The sequence below is a fragment of the Schistocerca gregaria genome, chromosome 1 (assembly GCF_023897955.1).
Source record: "Schistocerca gregaria isolate iqSchGreg1 chromosome 1, iqSchGreg1.2, whole genome shotgun sequence".
Lineage (NCBI taxonomy): Eukaryota > Metazoa > Arthropoda > Insecta > Orthoptera > Acrididae > Schistocerca > Schistocerca gregaria.
Genome location: NC_064920.1, coordinates 742157551 through 742181296, shown reverse-complemented (window position 1 = coordinate 742181296; position 23746 = coordinate 742157551). Strand labels below are relative to the sequence as shown.

Sequence of the window (23746 nt, the reverse complement as noted above, 5' to 3'; positions counted from 1 at the left end):
TCTCTCAAAGGCCTTTGATTGTGTAAATCATGGAATTCTTTTAGATAAGGTAAATCATTATGGTTTGAGTGGGGCAGTGCACAAATGGTTTAATTCATACTTAACTGGAAGAATGCAGAAAGTTGAAATAAGTGGTTCGTGTAATGTTAAAACAACAGCTGATTCCTCAAACTGGGGTGCTATCAAGCACGGGGTGCCACAGGGTTCGGTCTTAGGTCCTTTACTGTTCTTGATATACATTAATGACTTACCATTCCACATTGATGAAGATGCAAAGTTAGTTCTTTTTGCTGATGGTACAATTATAGTAATAACATCCAAAAACCAAGAACTAAGTGATGTAATTGTAAATGATGTTTTTCACAAAATTATTAAGTGGTTCTCAGCAAACGGACTCTCTTTAAATTTTGATAAAACACAGTATATACAGTTCCGTACAGTAAATGGCACAACTCCAGTAATAAATATAGAATTTGAACAGAAGTCTGTAGCTAAGGTAGAATTTTCGAAATTTTTAGGTGTGTCCATTGATGAGAGGTTAAACTGGAAGCAACACATTGATGGTCTGCTGAAACGTCTGAGTTCAGCTACATATGCTATTAGGGTTATTGCAAATTTTGGTGATAAGAATCTCAGTAAATTAGCTTACTATGCCTACTTTCATTCACTGCTTTCGTATGGCATCATATTCTGGGGTAATTCATCGTTGAGTAGAAAAGTATTCATTGCACAAAAACGTGTAATCAGAATAATTGCTGGAGCCCACCCACAGTCATCCTGCAGACATCTATTTAAGGATCTAGGGATCCTCACAGTAACCTCACAGTATATATATTCCCTTATGAAATTTGTTGATAATAATCCAACCCAATTCAAAAGTAATAGCAGTGTGCATACCTATAACACCAGGAGAAAGGATGATCTTCACTATGCAGGGTTAAATCTGACTTTGGCACAGAAAGGGGTAAATTATGCTGCCACAAAAGTCTTTGGGCACCTACCAAACAGCATCAAAAGCCTGACAGATAGCCAACTAACATTTAAAAATAAATTAAAAGAATTTCTAGATGACAACTCCTTCTACTCATTGGCTGAATTTTTAGATATAAACTAAGTAAAAAAAAAAATTAATCATTAGTGTCATGCAATATTTTGTGTAATGTAATTTCTTGTACAGACATCTTTTATTAACCTGACACGTTCCACATCATTACGAAGTGTCGTATTCATGATCTATGGAACAAGTATTAATCTAATCTAATCTACTCTAATCTAGTCCTAGTGGACTGATGACCTCAGATTTAAGTCCCATAGTGCTCAGGGCCATTTGAACCAAACTGCACTCAGCAGTACCTTTCGGCTGTTTCTTTGCATGTTTTCATGCCAGGAGGTAAGTGAGCAGCTGGTGATGCAAAGACAGCTGCTGGGTAATCACTTTATGTACGACGTTACTGCTGTGTGGCTTTAAATAAAAAAGCTAGGTTAGCGGAGTCAATGAAGCATGTTCACTGCACTTAATTTGGCTGTAAGGTGGGTTTTTTACACGTTAATGATGCCAGCAAGAGCTTATCACACCTTAGTACGTTTTTACAATTAAGCCAAGTATTCGTTGGTGCCCATTACTATTATGTTGTACACAGTAAGCTAATCCTACCCTAATCTTCTTCTGTTCCTTTAACAAATTGAAGTTAGCGTTATTGTATCATTTAAAGAGTCCGAACGTTATATAGAATAGGACATTTTCTTCAGGCCAGGTAAATATTTGCATTCAATCCGAATTTTAAAAAGAGTCGTACGTTTTGCCATTGCATGGCATGATGTCACTCCAGGTATACGCTCTGTTATTTTGCATTTTGCACTACTTCCACTTGACGATGGCCACACGGACGCAATCACAATTAATAACTTTACAGTCAAAATTACGTCATTTACAAAGTTTTATATGGCTCCGAACAACAATAAAAGAAGTTTTTCTTTGTATTTTTCATGTGACATTAATACACTGAAGAGCCAAAGAAACTGATACACCTGCCTGACATCGTATCGGGCACCCGCGAGTACGCAGAAGTGCCGCAACACGAAGTGGCATGGACTCTTCTAACGTCTGAAGTAGTGCTAGAGGGGAAATCTGGTGGCCAGAGGAAGTGTTTGAACTCAGAAGAGTGTTCCTGGAGATACTCTGTAGCAATTCTGGACGTGTGGGATGTCGCATTGTCCTGCTGGAATTGCCCGAGTCCGCCGGGATACAGAATGGACATGAATGGATGCAGGTGATCAGGCAGGTTAGGTACGTGTCACCTGTCACAGACGTACTTTCATCTGTTTGGGGTTCCTTGTCACTCCAACTGCACACGCCCCACACCACTACAGGACCTCCAGCAACTTGAACAGTCTCCTGCTGACATCCAGGGTCCATGGATTTATGGGGTTGTCTCCATACACGTATACGTCCACCCACCCGATACATTTTGAAAGGAGACTCGTCCGGTCAGGCAATATGCTTCTAGTCATCGACAGTTCAATCTCAGTGTGGACGGGCTTTGTGTGGTGCAGTCATCACTGGTACACAAGTGGGCAGTCGGCTCCGAAAGCTCATATCGATGATGTTTAGTTGAATGTTTCGCACGCTGTCACTTATTGATGGCCCAGCGATGAAATCTGCAGCAATTTGCGGAAAGGTTGCACTTTTGTCACGTTGAACGATTCTCTTCAGTCGTCGTTGGTCCCGTTCTTGCAGGACCTTTTTCAAGCAGCAGCGATGTTGAAGATCTGTTGTTTTACCGGATTCCTGATGTTCACGGCACACTCGTGAAATGATTGTACGGAAAATCCCCGATTCATCGCTACCTCAGACATGCTGTGTCCCATCATTAGTGCGCCGACTATAATACCACATTCAAACTCACTTTAATCTTGATAACCTGGCGTTGTAGCAGCAGTAACCGATCTGACAACTGTGCCAGACTCTTGTTGTTTTATATAGGTGTTGCCGACCTTAGCTCCATATTCTGACTGTTTACATAAATCTGTATTTTAATACGCATTCTTATACCAGTTTCTTCGTCGCTTCAGTGTATTACGTTTCCTTGCACAAGTGTGTAATCACTTTTATACCATTTTCCATATCTTGCAGTCACATTCAAAAAATGGATCTGAGCACTACGGTACTTAACATCTGAGGTCATCAGTCCCCTAGAACTTAGAACTACTTAAACCTAACTGACCTAAGGACATCACACACATCCATGTCCGAGACAGGATTCGAACCTGCGACTGTAGGAGTCGCGCGGTTCCAGACTGAAGCGCCTTGAACCATTCGGCTACTTGCACTCGAAATATATCTGTGAACAGCCTAAATTCTGCTCAGTGGTATTTAATGCTGGCCCAGTTTGATGACAAAATAAATAGCATTTTTGACAGTAGTCTAGAAGGAAAAGGCACATTGTCTTTGTTGATCCATTATGGACTGTGGGGCAAAGGCTCACATGTATTTCTTGATACAATAATTTAGCAACGGCCGTATGTGTTGTACAGATTTATTTTATGAACTTCTTATATGCAACCAGTTTCGGCATTACATTGATGCCATCTTCAGGCCCCACACGCCATAGTCGTAAAATCGCTATACACGGAAGGAGCCGTATAAGGTTATCTGTGAATCAAACCGCTATGCAACAGCTCTTGGTGGCCAGGCGACACAGTCTGTGTCTATGGCGTGTGGGGCCTGAAGATGGCATCAATGTAATGCCGAAACTGGTCGCATACAAGAAGTTCATAAAATAAATTTCTACAACACAAACGGCTGTTGGTGAATTTTTGTATCAAGAAACGCATATTGTGGTCGGAATACCAGGAACAAGCGTTTAATTTAAGGCAAGGACAGACACGTGTCCCTCGCCGACCTACTTATCACATTGTACGGCTACGCCGTTGGCAGCCCTTTCTGTAAAAGACATTATTAAATTGCTACACTGCAAGCCGGCGACAGGCCGCTGTGTGGCGCTATTAGGGTGCGAAGTGAGCCACTTCCTTTCGAGGTAATGGCGCACTCGCCTCGTCACGGCGACGGCCGGGAAAAGTGGTTCCATTAGCGGAGGCGGTCGCCGGAGAGGGCGGCGGTAAGCTGTGTCTCCGTGGGCCGGACTGGTTGTAGGCACCATTGACCAGCGCTATCGCAGCGGTACAACGTCGCATAATAGGTGGTTGTAACGAGTGCGCTAAAGCAGACCGAGCGGGAAAACACACAGGCTTTACTTACGATCGTTTCACAGAAACTAACTGTAATAGGACCTCTAAAGTTTTCAATAAGGATTTATCAGACAAGATCAGCAGCATTGCAAGATTGTTCGCTGAAGATGCTGTTGTGTACAAGAAAGTACTGGACGACCGTGAGAAAATGCAGGATGACTTGGCTAAAAATTCCACTTGGCTTAATGAATGACATCTCTTTAAAATTATAAATGAGAAAGAACCAGGCAGTATCTGATTACAAGTTTCACGATGAACATCTTGCGCACGTCACATCGCATAAGTATTATGGGGTAATACTAAGAAGCGAAAAGAAATGGGAAGATCATTATTAAGAAAGACGAATAAAAAAAGAAACCACTCCGTCTACAGGCCACAAGTGGCCCATCGGGACCATCCGACCGCCGTGTCATCCTCATTGGAGGATGTGGAGAGGAGTCGCGTGGGGTCAACACACCGCTCTCGCGGTTGTTTTGATGGTATTCTTGACCTAAGCCGCTACTATTCCGTCGAGTAGCTCCTCAGTTGGCATCTAGAGGCTGAGTGCACCCCAAAAAGTGGCAACAGCGCATAGCGGCCTGGATGGTCACCCATCCAAGTGCCGACCACGCGCGACAGCGCTTAACTTCTGTGATCTCACGGGAACCGGTGTATCCACTGCGGCAAGGCCGTTGCCTTATGAAAGACGAATGGAAGATTTAAATTTGGTGGGAAGGTTGTGGGGAAAAATACAATGCATCTGTGAAGTAAATCACGTACAAGGTGACAGTGAGATCAGTTCTAGAGTATTGTTCCAGTGTTTGGAGTCCTTAAGGCGAGATAACAGCAAATGAATTCTCACACAGGCTTCTAGAATTGTTAGTAGGTTTGTACAACCCACATGAAGATGTAACATGTATGGTCAGGGAACCTAAAATAAAATCCTAGGTAAGAAGGCGATGTAGTTCTCGAGACACCTTGTCGGATAAATTTAGGGCAACAGTATTCGAAGAATACTGCGGGCTCTTATGCTGCCACCATCGTTTATCTCGCGTCGTGATTATGACAACAAGACAACGGAGATTAGGGTGCGTACAAAAGCATACGGGCAAGTCATTTTTTTCTCAGTACAGGAATGGAATAGGTAAGAAAACCGGTACTCTTAGTACGATGTGCACTGCACACTGGCTTGCGGACTATGCAGTCACATGTAGATCCAAACATTGTCATCTCTCTCTCTGTCTCTCTCTCTCTCTCTCCCTCTCTGTCTTTGTCTTTGTACTTATTCGCCGTAACTTTCAACATCACAGCTTTGTTTTCAGCACCTTTAATTGCCCTGCAGTAGGGCCGGCCACGGTGTGCCAAAGCACACGTAAGACGGATGCGAGGGCCACGTGCTGCCGATGCTCGGCCTCTCTCGGCTTTAATCGGCCCTTCTCGTAAGTACGCGGTACAGTGCAACATTTCATTTAGTACTGCGGTGTGGCATTCCTCGGTCTACACAACTCTCATTAGTTCAAACAATCGTAGTGCATCGCTGTTTACCCTTCGCTATTTGTTCGGTGTACGAAGGACGTTCGCAGGTCCAGTAGCTCTCTGCACATAAAAAGCCACATGCCTTTAAAAATTAATGGGGGTCACAGAAGAGAAAGACGAGAATTTTCGACATCTATTACACTGTACCATAATCAATGGGTACCTCAGATGTGTTACGGAGGAGCATTACAACATCATGCAGAAAGAATTTAGAGATTTAGTTGACAACGAAAAAGCAAAATATTCCAGCAATGGACAGACAGGATTCATTGTTCTGTATATAAAAAAGCAGCTTTTGCTAAATTTACAGGATGGAGCACGTGAAAAAATTGTTGGTACGAATAGTATAATTTCTGAACCCACACGCCTTATTCCACTGTCAACTGCAACAGTTTTCGATGGAACTGAACGAAGAGTGTGGAAACTTATATATTACTGCAAAGTTCGTTGGTTAAGTCAAGAGGTATGCCTGGAACGATTTCCCTATTTAAAACCCGCTATTTTTGAATTTATGTAGGGAAAAGGAGATCAGGAACGAAAATCAGAACTTCCAGAATCGATTGCTGACCTTGCATTTTCAGTGGACTTGACTGGACGCTGCCCACAAGACACTGCAAGGTGAGACTCTTATAAGAAAATCGCGTTGCAGAAGAACAAAAGAATCCAAAAAACACATTCCATTTCCCTACGCTCACTGGGGTCGAGGAAATTGCGAGGTTCGAAGGATTCTTTGTAAGCTTAAAAGAATTACAAGGATAGTTTTCTAAGCGTTTTGGGGACACTGCCAATCTTACATCTGCACCCCTGTGCGTGCGCAGACGGAACTAAGTGATGTGTAACGTAATTCCCATTTTACGGACATATACATTGCTTTCCTCGTGAAGAGTTTCCACGTCTCCATAGTGTGGTTCTGAAAGTGTGTGAAAGATCCTATTTTGATTATGAAACAAAGTAAGTCACGATTACGTGCGGAAATCTGTGTAACTGTTGTGTCTGTCCGTATACTGACAGACTGTATCATATAAAAATTATATTATGTCTACAGTGCACCCAAAATTATTAAATAATACAGAAAATTTGTTTCGTTCTAGTCTTATGTTGTCAAGAAATATGAAATGTGAAAAAAAGTTGTATCCAGAGCGCTTTCACACTTTATCCCGCTTCCACCTCCTCCCTTCCAGACAGCATGGCATGGCGGTGGAGGAAGTGGGCAGCTAGGCTGAGCGCTATGGGACAGGAGAACCAGGGCACAGTTTATGACACGAATTTTTGGCTGCCCCTGCTATACAGTGTACATATCTTTTTTTTTTTTTTCATCGGGACTGAAAAAGTTAGTTTTAACGTTATGTAGACTTCGATTTTACGAAGGTCGTTCAATAATTAAAGAGACAAATTGGTCTGGAGAAAAAAGCATTTACTTTTACAAAACAATACTTTTTCTAATTTTGAACATTTGTGCACTTGCTCCAACGGGCTACAACTTTTTTTTTTTATTCCGGCTGCAAAGAATTCTTTACTTTCATGTTTGAACAAATTTCCCACAAACTTTTTCACTTCCTCGTTGTCCTGGAACCTCTTCCCACTTAATGTCTCCTTCAGTGCACCAAACAAATGGTAACCATTAGGCGCTAAATCAGGACCGTAAGGGGGGTGAGCCAGTATTTCGCAGCCTATTTTGTCGATGGTTTCACAGGTTAGGTGACCAATATGTGGACGTGCGTTGTCTTGATGGAGAATCACACCTCTCCTCTGACATCCACGACGTCTCTCTCTCATGGCTGGCTTCACCTTGTGTACAGGAACTGTTCGTAACGTTATCTGTAAGAAGCTGAATTCAAAAAGACTGCAAGCAGTCCATCAATGGCAAGATTGTGACCGCCATGACGAGTTCTGCAGAGGGGAGGCACGGAATGAGGCTTCAGTGGTCCCTGTCGCTTCTACAGCCGGTAGATGAACATTGAAGAATAACTGCAGACGTTTTCCTCAAATGTAGTGCTAAGAATCCATCAAGCCGAGGTTAGTTTGAATACTATCATACTGAACTACATCCAAGAGGCTACACTTCTTTGCGGATGCATTTTTTTTCTACTTGCTTGGCTGTGGTACATATTAAATCTTCGTAAGATAATGAACATCGCTTGTTTGTGAAGCTACTCAGCGTAAATCTTAAAGTTTGCCAGCTGAGATGATAAGTGGCAGTTTAACTCTCAAAAATTTCGAGATTATCTTAGATTAGATACAGGTTTTTTCCATTTCTCCTGGAAAGCTCGAATTGTACTGTGGTTTTCGTCCAACTTTAAGTTCTAGTACCATTGGAAATTATTGTTTGGACTGGTTTTGAGGATGGATGCATACAATATCCATTAGAACTGTGTCCTGTACAAGCCATGTAGATAACCATCGCATTGGTGATTAATTTCATGACACATTTCTCCTCCAGTTATGCTCATGTGCTCACATGCAAAACACAAAATAGCATGAACTCTGGGCTATAAATATATCTCTTGCTCTACTGCAACTATTCCTGAGTGTCAGCAACCAACATCACACCAGTGCCTTGAAAATGCTTAATACACAGTGGACAATCTTCCGGAAGATAGACGAAGCTGTACACCAGGAGACCCAAGCACCGACAGAGGCTGCAGCGACCTATACTCTTCTTCAAGACACTTGGTCGAAAATAGAGCGGGTTGTATCCAGTGTCGGGGCCGGAGCAGGCTCACCTCAGTGCTAAGCAAAGTCTTCAATCCATCCTCTCCCGAAACATTCTCAACACTCGAAACAACGTCGCCTCGTCTGCGTCAACAAGTGTGGCTTCTGTCCGTATTTCTCGTCTAATGATCACCTCATGTATCTCACGCATCTCCTATCCCACCAGATCGGGTCCCGAAAATCTGCTATTTTAGTCTCCCTCATAGTAGAGAAAACTTATTACCATGTATTGCGTTCTGGTCTCCTTTTCAAACACGAGACATATGCACTTCCAGTTAACTATGTCTGTCTTACCTCGTCCTTCCTGTCCAAGCGCCCATTCTTTGTCACTGTTAAAAAAACCAATTCCCATCCCTTCCATCCCACTGCGGGGGTATCCCAAGGCTCTGACCTCCCCCCTCTCCTCTACCTCCTCTACACTGATGATGTGCCCAAATAATCTCCACCAGTACACCTCCTTCAGTATGTTGACTACACCACTATTCTAGAAATCCCAGCTAGCCTTCGAAACCCACTTCATTCAGTTTACGTCCTGGTGTAACCAATGGCTCCTCAAGATCAGCCTCTCCAAAACCTGGCCAATAATTATAGGAAGAACTGACTGTTGTGTCTCCATGACCTTTACCTCAACATTTACAGCTGTCCTGTCCAGTTATTAGTTAACTTGGACTACCCCTCGACCCGCTGTGGACTTAGAGTGTGGCCACAGAAGGTGGAGACTCCACTGTTGTGGCAGACTTGTGGATTTCTAAATTTATTCCTGTTTAACATTTGAACTGTTACACTCTGAATTTGGATAAATTTGCTCTCTGTGGTCCTTCAACTTCGGTCATTAATTTTGTGCATTAACAGTGAGCATTCTACGGTATTCTGATTTTGATGAAGTGTACGTTTAAGGAACTTGAACGCAGTGACAATCTAACCGGCCTTCAGCAGCCGGAAGTATTATTGTTTTATTTGAAGAATTGACTTATTTTGTGTTTTGTTTCAATCCACATCGAAGTAGATGTGCTATTACGCCTGGGCTCAATTTACAATTTTGGTTCTTGTAAATACCCGACGGTTATTAATATAGGAAATCGATTTCAGCTGTTTTGAACAAATAGGCGCCGATTCGTCGATAGTATTGAGATAGATCTATTAGAAAAGCTGCTCTATAGCACATGGTTTGCGCCATATCCGTTACGTACCGCATTATATGATGAGGCTTTTTCTTTACAGTGTAGTTTATTGCCTGGCTGGCATTTCCACAATAGTGAAAGTATTTTCTGTTATATTCAGAGAAAAAGAGAAAGAACCTCTCATACGTTAGAGCTCTTAAAACAATACACTTCGCAAAGTGTTACAAGATTTGGTAATACTTTATGTCGCAGGTCCCATACTGGCGACAAACACATTTTATTTCATGGGGACGACCGTCTCCAAGTCAGTAATTAACTTCGTAAAATATATGTTACGACGGTCTTCAAACGCACAGGCGGCGGCCGTAATTAGTCGGCCTGTGTAACGCAAGGCAGAAAGCGCCGCGTTTCTTGCTTTTACAGACACACAAGACGCGTTCTCAACACGCGACACGTCGCTCAGCCAGAGACTCCTGTAATTAAGAGCGGCTGTGATAAACGCCGCAACTAGAGGGAGGGAGGTCTAGTTTCAAAGGCTAACAGTTCCTCCGGCAGCGCCGCACATGGCTGTACACGACCAGAGAGGACTGCAAAGGGATTTTAAAACAAGCGACAGCTCTTGCGTTATTGCCGTTCATAAAGTCGAAAGATGGTCCACTGGAAGTAGTAAACCAGTTATCACGTGTTCGCCACTTATTATGACTTTATAAAGGTATTCTGTGAGGAACTGCCCAGTTCAGGGGTCAGTGACTTCTGAATCTCTTCAGGGTTACCCAAGTTTTTGCCCTATAAACTTAGTTTAAGTTTCAGCCAGATTCGTCTTTCTGTAATAAACATGTATGCTGTGTATTGGAGCTTTGAGATTGCGTCATAGGAAGAGATCTGAGGTTCCACTGTCGACAAAAGAGCCTGAGAGCGAGGAAAATTTTCCGAATGCAAAGGGAGCGATGGGAAATTCATCTAATAGGGTGCGATCCAAAGAGAAACAACAGATTTCAGCTGTTTACTACAGACAACCTATAAAAAAATAGAAACACATAGCAATTATCACTGGATACTGGAATGTTCAAAGTTTTGACACAGATCCGCTGTTGTTCGTTTGTAGCAACGTGGCGACTGCACCACGACAGAAATCATTTTGTTTGTTGTAACTTGGCCGAAGGGAAGGGCAGTAAAATCTTGTTCATTGTTTTTGGTCTCCCGGAACACCAGATCTCACACCTTGCGACTTTTTCCTGTAGGGGCACATAAAAGACAACCTTTGTCCCACATACTAGTTACTTTTCAGCATCTGAGAAATCAAACCACCGTGTGTGGAATGAAATTTATCACCATATCGATGTTTCTCAAGTAACGCATGGTGCTCAAGCTAAACGTATGGTGTAGTGCCCATGCGAACACAAAACTTGGAACCTTCCTCTATCCAGTGAGGTGCGCAATGCGCTTCTGTCTTTCCCAGTTTGTCTGTTATAATCAGCTGATGTCTGTACTGTTTTTTCAGTCACCCTGTACAAGTCAGAAAGCATTCGACCACATCCTTATCTGTTTCTTTGTTAAGTTACAGCAAGTAAATAATTCTATGACAAAGGTAACTTTAAGAATGTGTGGTAAGTGTACCGAAGACGGTCTACAGCTGCTAAAGTCTAACATTTTACCAAATTTTTTCAGTAGTGTAGGGGAAACCGAGGCGAACAATTTGGTAGAGGACACTTGTGGTCTGTCGAGCCGGGAAACAGCCTCAACTTGGCGTACAAAGACCACATTACCGACAGCGCAACGCATCAATCGATATTTTGAGTGTCCTCTCACCCTCTTACCCGGCCACTTTGTTGGCCTTAACTATTTAGAGCTCATTAATTTTTTAGATAAAATTGGTATTGAATATTAGACACGTCTTGTTCTTACACTTACAAACAACAATATTGACGTTTCTGTAAAATTTACATTCAAATTTTGTAAATTTTAACAGTGTATAACTAACAAATCGTTTTATTTTTCCGGCCTTCTTACTACAGAATTTTGTGCTTTTAACTTGTTAAGTTTACGCAATTAGATTTTACATAACCTTTACGAAAGTCTTTTTCCTTCCGTTACTGTCATTGGAAACTTTAAATACTAATGTAAAAAAGAAAATCAAGAAGCTCATCGACTAAAGACTAAGAGAGCGAGACGGTATTCAAAACATCGGTCGCCGTGAATGCGCTGTAGTTTAGGTGGCTCTTTTAGGACGATTTCCGGTTATTTCTCAGACAGATCACACTGTTCATCAAGACTTTTTCTATAGTACTGGGGTACGTTGTAAACAGTTATCGTTTATGCCCTGTACACGGCATTCCAAGAGATGATAAATACAGACAACGATGTAATGGAAAATGGGTAAAAGGCAGTACAAAATATGAAGGAGCTGCGAAGAAATCTGCAGGAAACAGTCTTGCAAAAGTCGATGCAAAATGGTTGAACATGCTGGAGGCAGACATTATAAATAGTAGTAAAAGGGAAAGTAGCGACTTGGGAACACTTATATTCGGAAAACAGGCAGAGCCAGACGAATTAGATTAATTTTCGTATCCAAAAAGCTTCATCGTTCGTTATGGTCGGAGCAAGGATGATCTCAGAAAGTGTCAGAAGGGAAGACAGATGTTTTCTGGTCTGGTCTCAAATACTGACGGGGCTAAAAGAAGTAGTCCACAAAAGAGCGCAGCTGTAGACTGTGACCGTACAGACTTTGGTATACACGTTACAGCCATTCTTTAATCATTAGAACCAGTATGCTTTTACTGCAACTTTGAACTGAACACGCCTCAACCCATTTTGCGAAATAAAGAAATATTTGATAAAGAGAACTGTTAACATAGTAATGTGCGAGATGTAACAGCCGTGTAGCTGGATATATTTCTTTAGCAAAAGCTATAGAGATTTGATTACCATCGTTATTTTATGATATAAATACAATAATACGAGGGTCGCTCCACAAGAAATGCATACTATTTTTGTAAAAATACAGTTTCCATTCTGCATGTGTGAAAGTGTTACAGTGTGTCCCTTTTGTTTTCAAACTTAGTCCAACCTGTTCCCGTAAGTGGCGCCGTCACAGCATGTTTTCAAGATGGCTGCCTCATTTGGCGTTCGTCAGAAGCAACGTGCTGTCATAGAATTCCTGTGATGTTAAAACGAGACAGTGGGAAACATCCACAAGATTTTGAAAAAGGTGTATTCAGGTGCTGTTTTCGATCGCAGTACAGTTAGTCGGTGGGCAAGCAGGTTACGTGATGAAAGCGGGCCCGGCAATATTGAGGATTGTCCTCGCAGCAGCAGGCTTCGTACTGCACGCACTCCAGACAATGTGCAGAGAGATAACGAATTGGTGACTGCTGACAGACGCATCACAGTGAACGAATTGTCTCGCTACGTTGGGATAGGGGAAGGAAGTGTTTGCAGAATACTGAAAGTATCGGCGTTAGAGAAGGTTTGTGCCAGGTGGGTTCCCAGGATGTTGACATTGGCTCACAAAGGAACAAGAAAAACGATATGTAGTGAACTTTTGGAACAGTACGAGAATGGTGGAGATGAATTTCTTGGAAGAATTGTGACAGGTTATGAAACATGGCTCCATCATTTTTCCCAAGAGACAAAGAGGCAATCAGTGGAGTGGCATCATGCAAATTCACCCAAGAAAAAACAATTCAAAACCACACCTTCTGCTGGAAAAGTTATGGCTACGGTATTTTTCGATTCCGAAGGACTCTTGCTTGTGGACATCATGCCAAGTGGAACCACCATAAATTCTGATGCATTTGTGACGACACTGAAGAAACTTCAAGCTCGACTGAGTCGTGTTTGACCACATCCGCAAAAGCAGGATGTTTTGCTCCTGCTGCACGACAATTCACGGCCACATGTCAGTCAAAAAACCCTGGAAGCGATCATAAAACTCGGATGGTCAACACTGAAACACCCCTCTTACAGTCCTGACCTGGCTCCATGAGACTATCATCTCTTTGGGAAAATGAAAGACTCTCTTCGTGGAACAAGGTTTGAAGATGATGACTCCCTTGTGCACGCTGCCAAACAGTGGTTCCAACAGGTTGGTCCAGAATTTTACCGTATGGGTATACAGGAGCTGGTTCCAAGATGGCGTAAGGCAGTTGAGAGGGATGGAAATTATGTGGAGAAATGAAAATTATTGTTATTAAAGGATGTATCTACAAACTGTAAAATTTTCAAACATGTAGAATAAAAGATGGATTTTAAAACTTAGTGTGCACTTCTTTTGGAGTGACCCTCGTATAAGGTATGAGGAGGTTCTCAGTAGAATCAGCAAAAAATGGAAATATAGAAGACACCGGCGAGAAGACGGGATAGGTTGATAGAACATGTTTTAAAACATCAGGGAATAGCTTCCATGTTACAAGCGCCGGAACGAAGAAGAAGAACGTAAGACCAGAGAAGGCGGCGAGGCGACATCAACCAACAGCGTGCTGACCAGGACGTCACCACGATAGGAGCGGCACCTAGCCGAAGCGAATATAAGCGCAGCTCCTGCCAGCCTCCGCGTGACATTAGTGGACGGTATTCGCTGAGTATTAGCGCGGCCTAGCAGAGAGTGCTACGAGAACAGTTATTAGCGTTCCATATCCACTGTTTGTTTGGACATTGTCCATAGCGAAGAACATTAGTGTTTGCATGTCTCCCATCGTTTGCGATACCATTGTTATTTCAAAGTTAAGTATTGTCAATCTGCTTTATTGAAATAAAACTACTACTATTATTTACTTGAATTGTTGTGTAGCATTCCGAGAACGCAGCATCCTCTAGGCACCCTATACGAGACGACTGGGCAGGACCTCACATTACTAGAGGGAGCTGTAGGGGGTAAAACCTGTAGTGGAACACAAATAATGAAATACATACAACAAATGAAACTGCAGGGTGCAAGTGCTACTCAGAGATAAAGAGGTTGATACACGAGAGGAATTCGTGGCGGGCCGCAACGAACTGAACCTGTCAGAAGACTAACGTTCTCTCCACAAAACAGGGAGGCGATTTCAGATACAACAAGGACGAAGGGACGGTTCATTGTAGTCACTCGCTGCAACGATTGACATGTTTTGAATGAGGGCAAGCTTGACATTCAGTCCAGTGATTAATGGAACGCTGGATCCCCAGGAAGCGACCATGAAATCAGGCAATTTTTCCTGAAAGGTCCGCTCACTCTTATGGAAGAACTGAATGAACTGCAGAGTAGTCGATACGTGTATCGAAATCTGACTTCCTTTATTACTCGAAATTCGTATTCTCGTGTGCTGATATAATTCATTCTTGACAGCGTGCACATCATGGAATAACATATGAGTAACGTTTAGAGTTCTGTACTGTCTTTCTTATTTGGTTGCCTCTGTGGTCGTTTAGCCTGTGCGAAACATACATGGCATTTGTGTGTTCGTTGATTTTGTATGAAATAATGTTTCCATTATAAGTCTATAATGCTACAATTAGTAACTACCATTCTATGAAAGTCTGTCCCTACAAAATCTTAAATAATGCACTCTGCTCTGAGTCAATAATTTGGTATTTGTAGCTTGTGACAATCGGTGGATCACATTCGCAACATAATGTAGGCTGTAGTACATAAAACTCTTAACGTTTCTACAATGACGCTCTTCAAGCTACATCCTCAAGTTAACAACAGACGTGCCTTTATATAGCGCAAAAGTGATTAACCGAGTGCGTTGTTTCATTGTATGCTCTCAACACGTATTACCGTTATTATGCAATCCTATCATTTACAGCACTTTACTAATACATTTATCTTTTAGTTTTAATAAATGTGACTCATGAAGCGCTTGTGCTAAAGTCAATATCGTTTTGCTATCGTCAGTCGAAAATCATTGACTTTTACTAATATTATTTGTTTTCTTACACGTGCTCCGAGATACTCGCAATTCTAATAAACTTGCCTGCTCCCGAAATCGGCGTTAACAATATTACGGACTATTCGGTTCATACATGATTGTACGAAGTAACGTGCCTGTACTAACGTTCTAATAATCAGTTGTCACTACTACATTATGGACGCAAAGTTCCATTCCCAAATGGTCTATTTTCTATTACGACATTTTTACATTCTTTTCAATAGTGTTACAAGAAGAGCATTTTATGGCAGTGAAACGCAGGTCATTGAAGAATTCAAGAAAAAATGGAGACACTGAAATGCGATTCTGTGAAAGTCTGGACGTATCGCTAAATGAAGTGGTCTTAAAAAGAACAGATGGTGAAATAATTACACGAAGAGTTACCAAAAGAGGGAAAGACTAAGATTCGATTATTAGAAATGAATTATTGTGAATTTTGGTTGCAGTAAGTACAAACAAGTGAAAAAATTAACATAAGATAGAAAGGGACGTTGAATGTCATCAAACGCAGAGAAAATCTAATGAGAAGGAAACGAAATAAGTCTTCGTACGCGATGCAGGACCGTCGAAAATCATTAAACATTGATTTCCAGTTAAACTTTAAGAAGTATATTCTTTAATAGAGACCTTTCACCTACCAGTTTTGCTGGAAGGCTCATTGTTTGAGTGTCACAACTTGTAATATTTTTTGTATGGAATGTTCAAGATATGAATCATGCCTGTTAATGCGCCAAAAAATTAATTTACAAATTCCATTTGGCTACTTCAGACAAAACCATTATAATATATGGAATATTATTCAGTGGTTTTCTTATAAGAGATTGTCTTAAATCGAAAGCGTTAAGACGCTGAAGTTAAACATCGAGCGAGGTTTTCACTGTTATCATTTCTCGGTAGTAGCCTTGAGTCTTGTAGGTCTATGAAAAGAGAGCTTTCACTGAATCGTATCTGATTAGTTATCTCTCACTGTAGCGCAACGGACGGAAGAAACTGGACGTGGTAAGGGCTCCGATAATCGACCAGTTCCAATGACATAGTGAATTATGCGAAAGATTATGCGTATGTGAAAACTTACATGCAAGGGTATATGCAAGGATGCGAGAAACGTTTGGGGGGTTATAGATCACGTCGTGAGGAACGCCCTTGTTGCAGACAAAATCTCCGCTGACGTTTCCCGGCGCCGCAGGCATCCTTAGACTGGGTATGCCCCTTAGAGACGGCAGGTTGTAGGCACTCCGTGGTGTTCGTATGTAATGTGTGTTGCCTGTTATCCAGGAATCTGCTCTGCGTGAAAGGCTGCAGGCTGAGCATAATTGAAGTTCCTGATTCAGACTTCCTCATTTTAGAGACACTTATTCGTATGGTTTTCTGGTTGAAAATCACTTTTCTCAGTTTACTGAGCTAGGTAGTATGCTACAGACCTGCTTAATAAATCCTGCTGGCTCCGTAATATCTCTTCGTCCCAGGGCTGGTGAATCCCAACTCTCGGAGAATATAACATGAATTCACAGAGAGGCTCAGACAAACTATTGACGATCGGTATCCCCTTTTTGGGAGTGAGTGTCAATCCGGGTGGCTAAAATCCCGTAAAGGATAATAGAAGAACCACCAGCTAATTACCCACCTGCACAGGAAGTGGCCAGCGGATTCAGCACAATCTGGAAGACATGGAGCACACTGAACCGAATAAGGACAGGGGTTGCCCCAGTGAGTTCATCACGCCTTACGACAACCTCCACTATATTTTGGACTTCGCTTTTGGTTAGACGTTCCCAACGCAAATTCTGTCGCTACAAATCAGACGGAATTACCAGTTCGTTCTGCACGTCTACGGTTCACCATCTGTGCCAGTGATGAACTGTGCATCTTCCTGCTCCAGAGTAAGATACCTACGATAATGTATAAGTTGGCCTCTACAGATGGCACTTAAATGTAGTAGTTGCATAACTGAGACGTAGACTGATAAATGCCGAATATCCACCTCACACCATTAATGAAGTGTGCATTTTGTTACCATCCATTTTCATGTTAGTCATAGGTTTCACAATGAGAAAAACTATGGACTACTCCAACATGGGAAAACGTTGGACTGAGTAGTCTAGGCTTGCTGACTTGGATTTTGCTGATAACATCGTTTTTCTGGCAGAAACGTCACAAAGTGTGCAGCTAATGACTACCAAGCTGGATGGAATAGACAGTTCCGTGAGGGTAAAAATAAATGATGATCAGGGAAACACGATGTACATAAGAAGTGGAAATGTATCTACTCAAATTACATTACAGCAGGATGCATTTAAACATGCTGACCGACTTTGTATCTCGGCAGCCTCAGCTGTAGTAGTGAGGCCGCAGATGCGGATAACAGCAGCAGAACTGGGAAGTATTCTATCTTCCATGAAATGCGACCCATATTGCAATTTAACTCTAGAAGTATGTGCACAAAGCTTCGGCTGTGCCCCTCTGTCATCCTGGTGATGGCCACATATGTATGTGAGACCTGAAAAAGGTCAGCGAAATCAGCGCACAAGCTTGAGGCGAATCTTGATCAGTTATCGTTTGAAATGATGAAGTGCTGAGAAGAAGTGGTCTGGACAACCTGAGTTACAGAAGTAGAGGAAGACCTCGTAACAGCTGGGAACGAATTTTTGCAAAAGGAACTTCAGTGCTTGGACATAAACTGGAAAGAAGCAGAATACCTGGCGGCTGATCGATTCTACTAGAGCAGACCTGTTGCCCGATGTGGTACTTTTTATTCAAGGAACTAATTCTAAGTATGTAAGTAAGCCTATCCGTTCGCCTGCGCCCCTTTAACGTTCCGTTAGATCTCAGAAGCGTCGCGTCATTGAACCGCAACCAGACTGGGCAAGCATTCGGTTGATTCAACACACGCAGGCTGTTGGATGTGGCAAAGGTCACTCTGCGGCAGTTCACTGAATGTTGCACCGCCTTAGTCCAGTCAGTGCAGTTGTGCCGTATGCTGAGAGTGAGTGTGTGTGAGAGAGAGAGAGAGTGGGAACGCCCAACGGCTCACCTCATCTTGATCTGCGAGCTGGGGAACATGGCTCTGGTGCTCGCGGTCAGGTCCTTGGGCTCCTTGCCGTCCGCCTCGCCTCGAATCTCGCACTTCACATTCTTCCTGCAACATAAACAACAACAAGGTCTGTATTAGATGTTAGCATTGATAGCAACAAATTCTAAAATCTCTTGGCTTAAAATATCTTTACGTCACAAGAGCTGTAAGTTGGGAAATTCTTATTTGGAAACCTAGTGCTATGGAGATGCTGCGTTGTAATTGTACACCACGTGATCAAAAGTATCCGGACCCCGAAAAACATACATTTTTCGTATTAGGTGCATTGTGCTGCTACCTGCTGCCAGGTACTCCATATCAGCGACCTCAGTAGTCATTAAACATCGTGCATCGTGAGAGAGTAGAATGGGGCGCTCTGCGGAACTTACGGACTTCTAACGGCGTGTTACTTGAGTCATACGTCTGTTCGCCAGATTTCCACACTCCTAAACATCCCTAGGTCCACGGTTTCCGATGTGATAGTGGAGTGGAAACGTGAAGGGTCACGTACAACACAAAGGCGAACAGGTTTACCTACTCTGTTGACTGATAAGAGACCGCCAACAGTTGAAGAGGCCCATAGTGTGTAATAGTCACTAATCTGTCCAGACTATCACACAGGAATTCCAAACTGCGTCAGTATTCACTGCAAGCACTAAGACAGTTAGGCGGGAGGTGAGAAAATTTGGATTTTATGGCCGAGAGGCTGCTCATAAGCCACACATCTCGCCGGTAAATGCCAAATGACGCCTCGCTTGGTGTAAGGTGCGAAATATTACACGATTGAACAGTGGAGTGACGAATCAGAGTAGACAATGTGACGATCCGATGAGTATGGCGAATGCCTGGTGAACGTAATCTGCCGGGGTGTGTAGTGCCAACAGTAAACTTCGGAGGCGGTGCTGTTATGGTGTGATTGTGTTTTTCATCGAGAGGGCTTGCACCACTTGTTGTTTTGCGTGGCACTATCACAGCACAGGCCTACACTGATGTTTGAGTACCATCTTGCTTCCCACTGTTGGAGAGCAAATCGGGGATGGTGACTGCATCTTTCAACACGATCGAGCACCTGTTCATAATGAACGGCCTGTGACGGAGTGGCTACACGGCAGTAACATCCCTGTTATGGACTGGCCTGCACAGAGTCCTGACCTGAATCCTACAGATACCTTTGGGATGAACGTCGACTTCGTGCGAGACCTCACCGACTGACATCGTTACCTCTCCTCAGTACAACACTCCGTGAAGGATGGGCTGCCATTCCCCAAGAAACCTTCCAGCACCTGATTAAACCATATGCCTGCGAGAGTGGAAGCTATCATCAAGGCTAAGCGTGGGCCAACACCACACTGAATTCCAGCATTACCGATGGAGGGCGTCACGAGCTTATTTGTATTTTTCTGCCAGGTGTCCGGATACTTTTGATCACATAGTGTACCTTTATTTCTGATGTGCGCTTCCATTTCTCGATATCAACTCGTATATCAATACTGATGGCCACGAAACAGATGAAGTTAAGGAATTCTACTACCCAGACAGCAAAACAAGCATTCACGGGTGGAGCAAAGAGGACATCAGAAGCAGACTAACACGGGCAGAAGTCTAACAGTATCAAACATAGGCCTTAATTTGAAGAAGAAATTTTTGACAATATACGTTTGGAGCACGTCATTGTATGGTAGTGAAACATTGATTGTCGGAAAAACGGGACACAAGAGAATCGAGACATGTGGAGCTATAGACGAATGTTGAAAATTAGGTGGACTGATAAGATAACGAATGAAGAGGTTTTGCGCAGAATCTGAGAGGAAAGGAATATGTGGAAAACAAGTAGAAGGGACACGAGGATAGGACATTCTTTAAGACATCAAGGAATGACTTCCCCGGTACTACAGGGAGCTGTAGAGGACAAAAACTGTAGAAGAAGACAGAAATTGGAACACATTCAGCAACAAATTGAGGACGTAGGTTGCAAACGCTACTCTGAGATGAAGAGGTTGGGACAGGAGAGGAGCCGGACGCTGTGGCAAAGCGGTTCTAGGAGCTTTAGTCCGGAACCGCTCTGCTGCTACGGTCACAGGTTCGAATCCTGCCTCGGGCATGGATGTGTGTGATGTCCTTAGGGTAGTTAGGTTTAAGTAGTTCTAAGTTTAGGGAACTGATAACCTCAGTTTTTTAGTCCCATAGTGCTTAGAGCCATTTGAACCATTATGAACAGGAGAGGAATTCGTACTGGGCCGCATCAAACCAGACAGAATACTGATGGTAAAAAAAAAGAAGGATATACTGCCTTACTGCCTTCGCGTGTAAGTCACAGATTTTTACAATTCAATAACCGGTTTCGACCGGCCAATGGTAATCTACAGATTAAAGACAAAGGATGTAAGCAGTTTCCGTCCCATTGATTACGTTGCTGTACGTTACCTATAACAACAATACATATCTATGTACGTATTGATGACAAGGCGACGGAAACTACTTGCAGCTCGTGGCTTTAGTCTGAAGATAACCACTGCCTGGTAGAAACCGTATACTGCATTGCCAAATGCTTACTTGATTGGTTGTAAAATATAAAAAAATAAAAGATTATTATTATTCATCTTTTGTTTGAGCATCACAATTTGTTCGTTTTTGATTCCTAATGTATTATTGACGAAATACGGTTCTGTCTTGAACGAAAAAATTTTTGTTTTATTTCCGAAAGGATTGAAAATAGCCGCAGAAAAAATAATTATATACAAATAAAACTGAGTTCAACCAATATCGGGCTGACAGGTAGAAATTTCAGCTTCAGATAAACTGAACACAGAAGGGTACTTAAATGTACAGCAGTCATTCCACGTTTGCAAAGTAGATTATGGACACTAACCACAGACTAACAGACATAAACACAGCTATCCAAAGAAATTTGACACAGAAACAAATTCCATATACAAATGGCCATAAAAGAAGGGAAAGAAATAATGAACGAATACACTGCATTGTGCAACGGAACATGGTTCTGAGCTCCAAAGGAACTATCGGAAGATCAAGGCACATGAAGTCGCGTCCACGCCGGTCACGCCGAGCCGTACAGCCTCACACCGAGCACAAGCGTCGGCGCACAGCAACGTCGATGTGCGCAGAATGGCGCCGAGTTTTCGTTCAAGTGGTTCTAAGCACTATGGGAATTAACATCTGAGGTCATCAGTCCCCTTGAACCTAAGGACATCACACACTTCCATGCCCGAGGCAGGATTCGAACCTGAGACCGTAGCAGCAGCGCGGTTCCGGACTGAAGCGCCTAGAACCGCTCGTTCACAGCGGCCGGCTCGAGTGTTCGTAGTTCCAGTGCGTGCGCGCTCGCGTCAGCTAAGTGGAAAAAGAGAATCGCCGTCCAAACAGACCTGCGGACGAACGAACCGCCCGCAACACATAAAAAAAGATTCCATAACAACTGATTCATAGTGACACACACTTCACACACCCTGTAGAGGCGCAAAAAAGCCGGATTTTCATAAAGTAAGTAGATTCAGTTTACAGACACGCTCCTTCCCCCCCCCCCCCTCCTCGCCACTCTCTATCTCTCTCTCTCTCTCTCTGTCTCTCTCTCTCTCTCTCTGTCTCTCTTATTCATCATTTTATGAGCTCATGCGTAACAAACATATATCCACAACATTTTTCAAAAGCTATTATTTTATCAGAAGAAAACAAGAGATCAGTATTGACAGCGGTATATTACATAATGACAGCACTCTACTCTAACATTAGAAAATCAGAAAAAACTAAAGTTTCATTTTAGGCCTGATATTTTGCTAACTATACGTAACAGAAAAATACTCATTAATTGCATATAACATTCTGAAACAAAACATCGACTGTACGGCAAATGCCAGATAGCCACTTAAACATCAGTATGTGATACTAAAGTATTACTTTCCTGTTAGCAATTTTATAAATGTTAATAAAATTATTTAAGAACTGTATATAATTTGATGGAAAATTTCTTTACGTGTTAACAGACAGAAAATAAGTGAGAACACCGACGATGGTGAAACTTAACCGAAACATTGTGTTCGCCCAAGGCAGAACCGTATTTCCATAATTATAATATATCTGAGAAGGTCACGCTCCAGTAATGCAACATTCAAAATTTGGCTTATTTTTCTTAACATAAAAGCTTAGGTGTTATTAGATTTATACTTACGGTTCGTGGAAACTAAATCACTCAGCAAAATAATTAATATGAGTCTGTGGATATGTTCACATAACTTACGGGTTTGCTGCCGGGTGACGTCGTCGAACACCGCCGATATTTAGACAGGAGCACACCCTGCGATTCTCAAGGCACAAATGCATGAAAGAAGAAATGTGCAAGCAAATTTAATACCTCGGTTCACAGAGGAGAAACAAGGAAGACACCACACACAGAACAAGTGTCAACACAAAGATAACCAACATCAGAAATATCGAAACTTACTATTAATCAACAGGTGAGGAAGCACTAATTCTGTCCCTCTGTTTTTTGATGAGAGACAGAGCCGGATTCTAAGCAGCATTTAAAGAAAATCCACCATCTCTCTTAATAAGGTTGCTTGATAGTCTGATTTCAACAACTTTCTTAATAACACTACCCCAATAGCTGGACGTGCAGCCCACAATCTCCGTGCTGTTGTATTCCATAGGATGACCGGTGTCAAGGCAATGTTCTGCAATAGCGGATTTGCTCGGCTGTTGTAAGCGTGTTTGACGCTTATGTTCAATACACCGGTCTTCCACAGTCCTAATTGTCTGACCAATATATGACATGCTACAACTGCAGGAATACGGTAGATCCCAGCCTTACGCAAACCAAGATCATTTTTTACGGACGCCAACAGGGCCTTGATAATAGAGTGTGGTCGAAAAACTCATTTCACCTCATATTTCCGGAAAATACGCCCAATCCTGTTAGAAATGCTTCCTGCGTAACGCAAGAAGGCCGTAGACTTAGGTGCCACTTCGTTGCTATCGACACTCACCCGTTGCACAGAAGGCTGATAGCTGCCTCTCACTACAACGATTCTGACGAAAGGTCACAGTCTGTGGATATGTTTAACACTACTATTAAAACTAATTAGTTCACTTTTTTCTATACAAGAAACACGACGAGAAAAGACAGTTAACATACTCGTAGTTTTGCGCAAGAA

At 42.5% G+C, this 23746-nt stretch overlaps 1 protein-coding gene across 2 annotated transcripts in view; it reads right to left on the bottom strand.

Moving 5' to 3' along the window:
* The window catches only part of LOC126267432 (BTB/POZ domain-containing protein Tiwaz), a 760252-nt gene that overhangs the window by 146596 nt on the left and 589910 nt on the right, over window positions 1-23746 (bottom strand). For both annotated transcript variants that reach the window (XM_049972696.1, XM_049972687.1), the window contains exon 2: window positions 18540-18644. In XM_049972696.1, the coding sequence (XP_049828653.1) occupies window positions 18540-18568 (29 nt within the window). In that variant the 5' untranslated portion in view covers window positions 18569-18644. The remainder of the gene's footprint in view (window positions 1-18539; window positions 18645-23746) is intronic.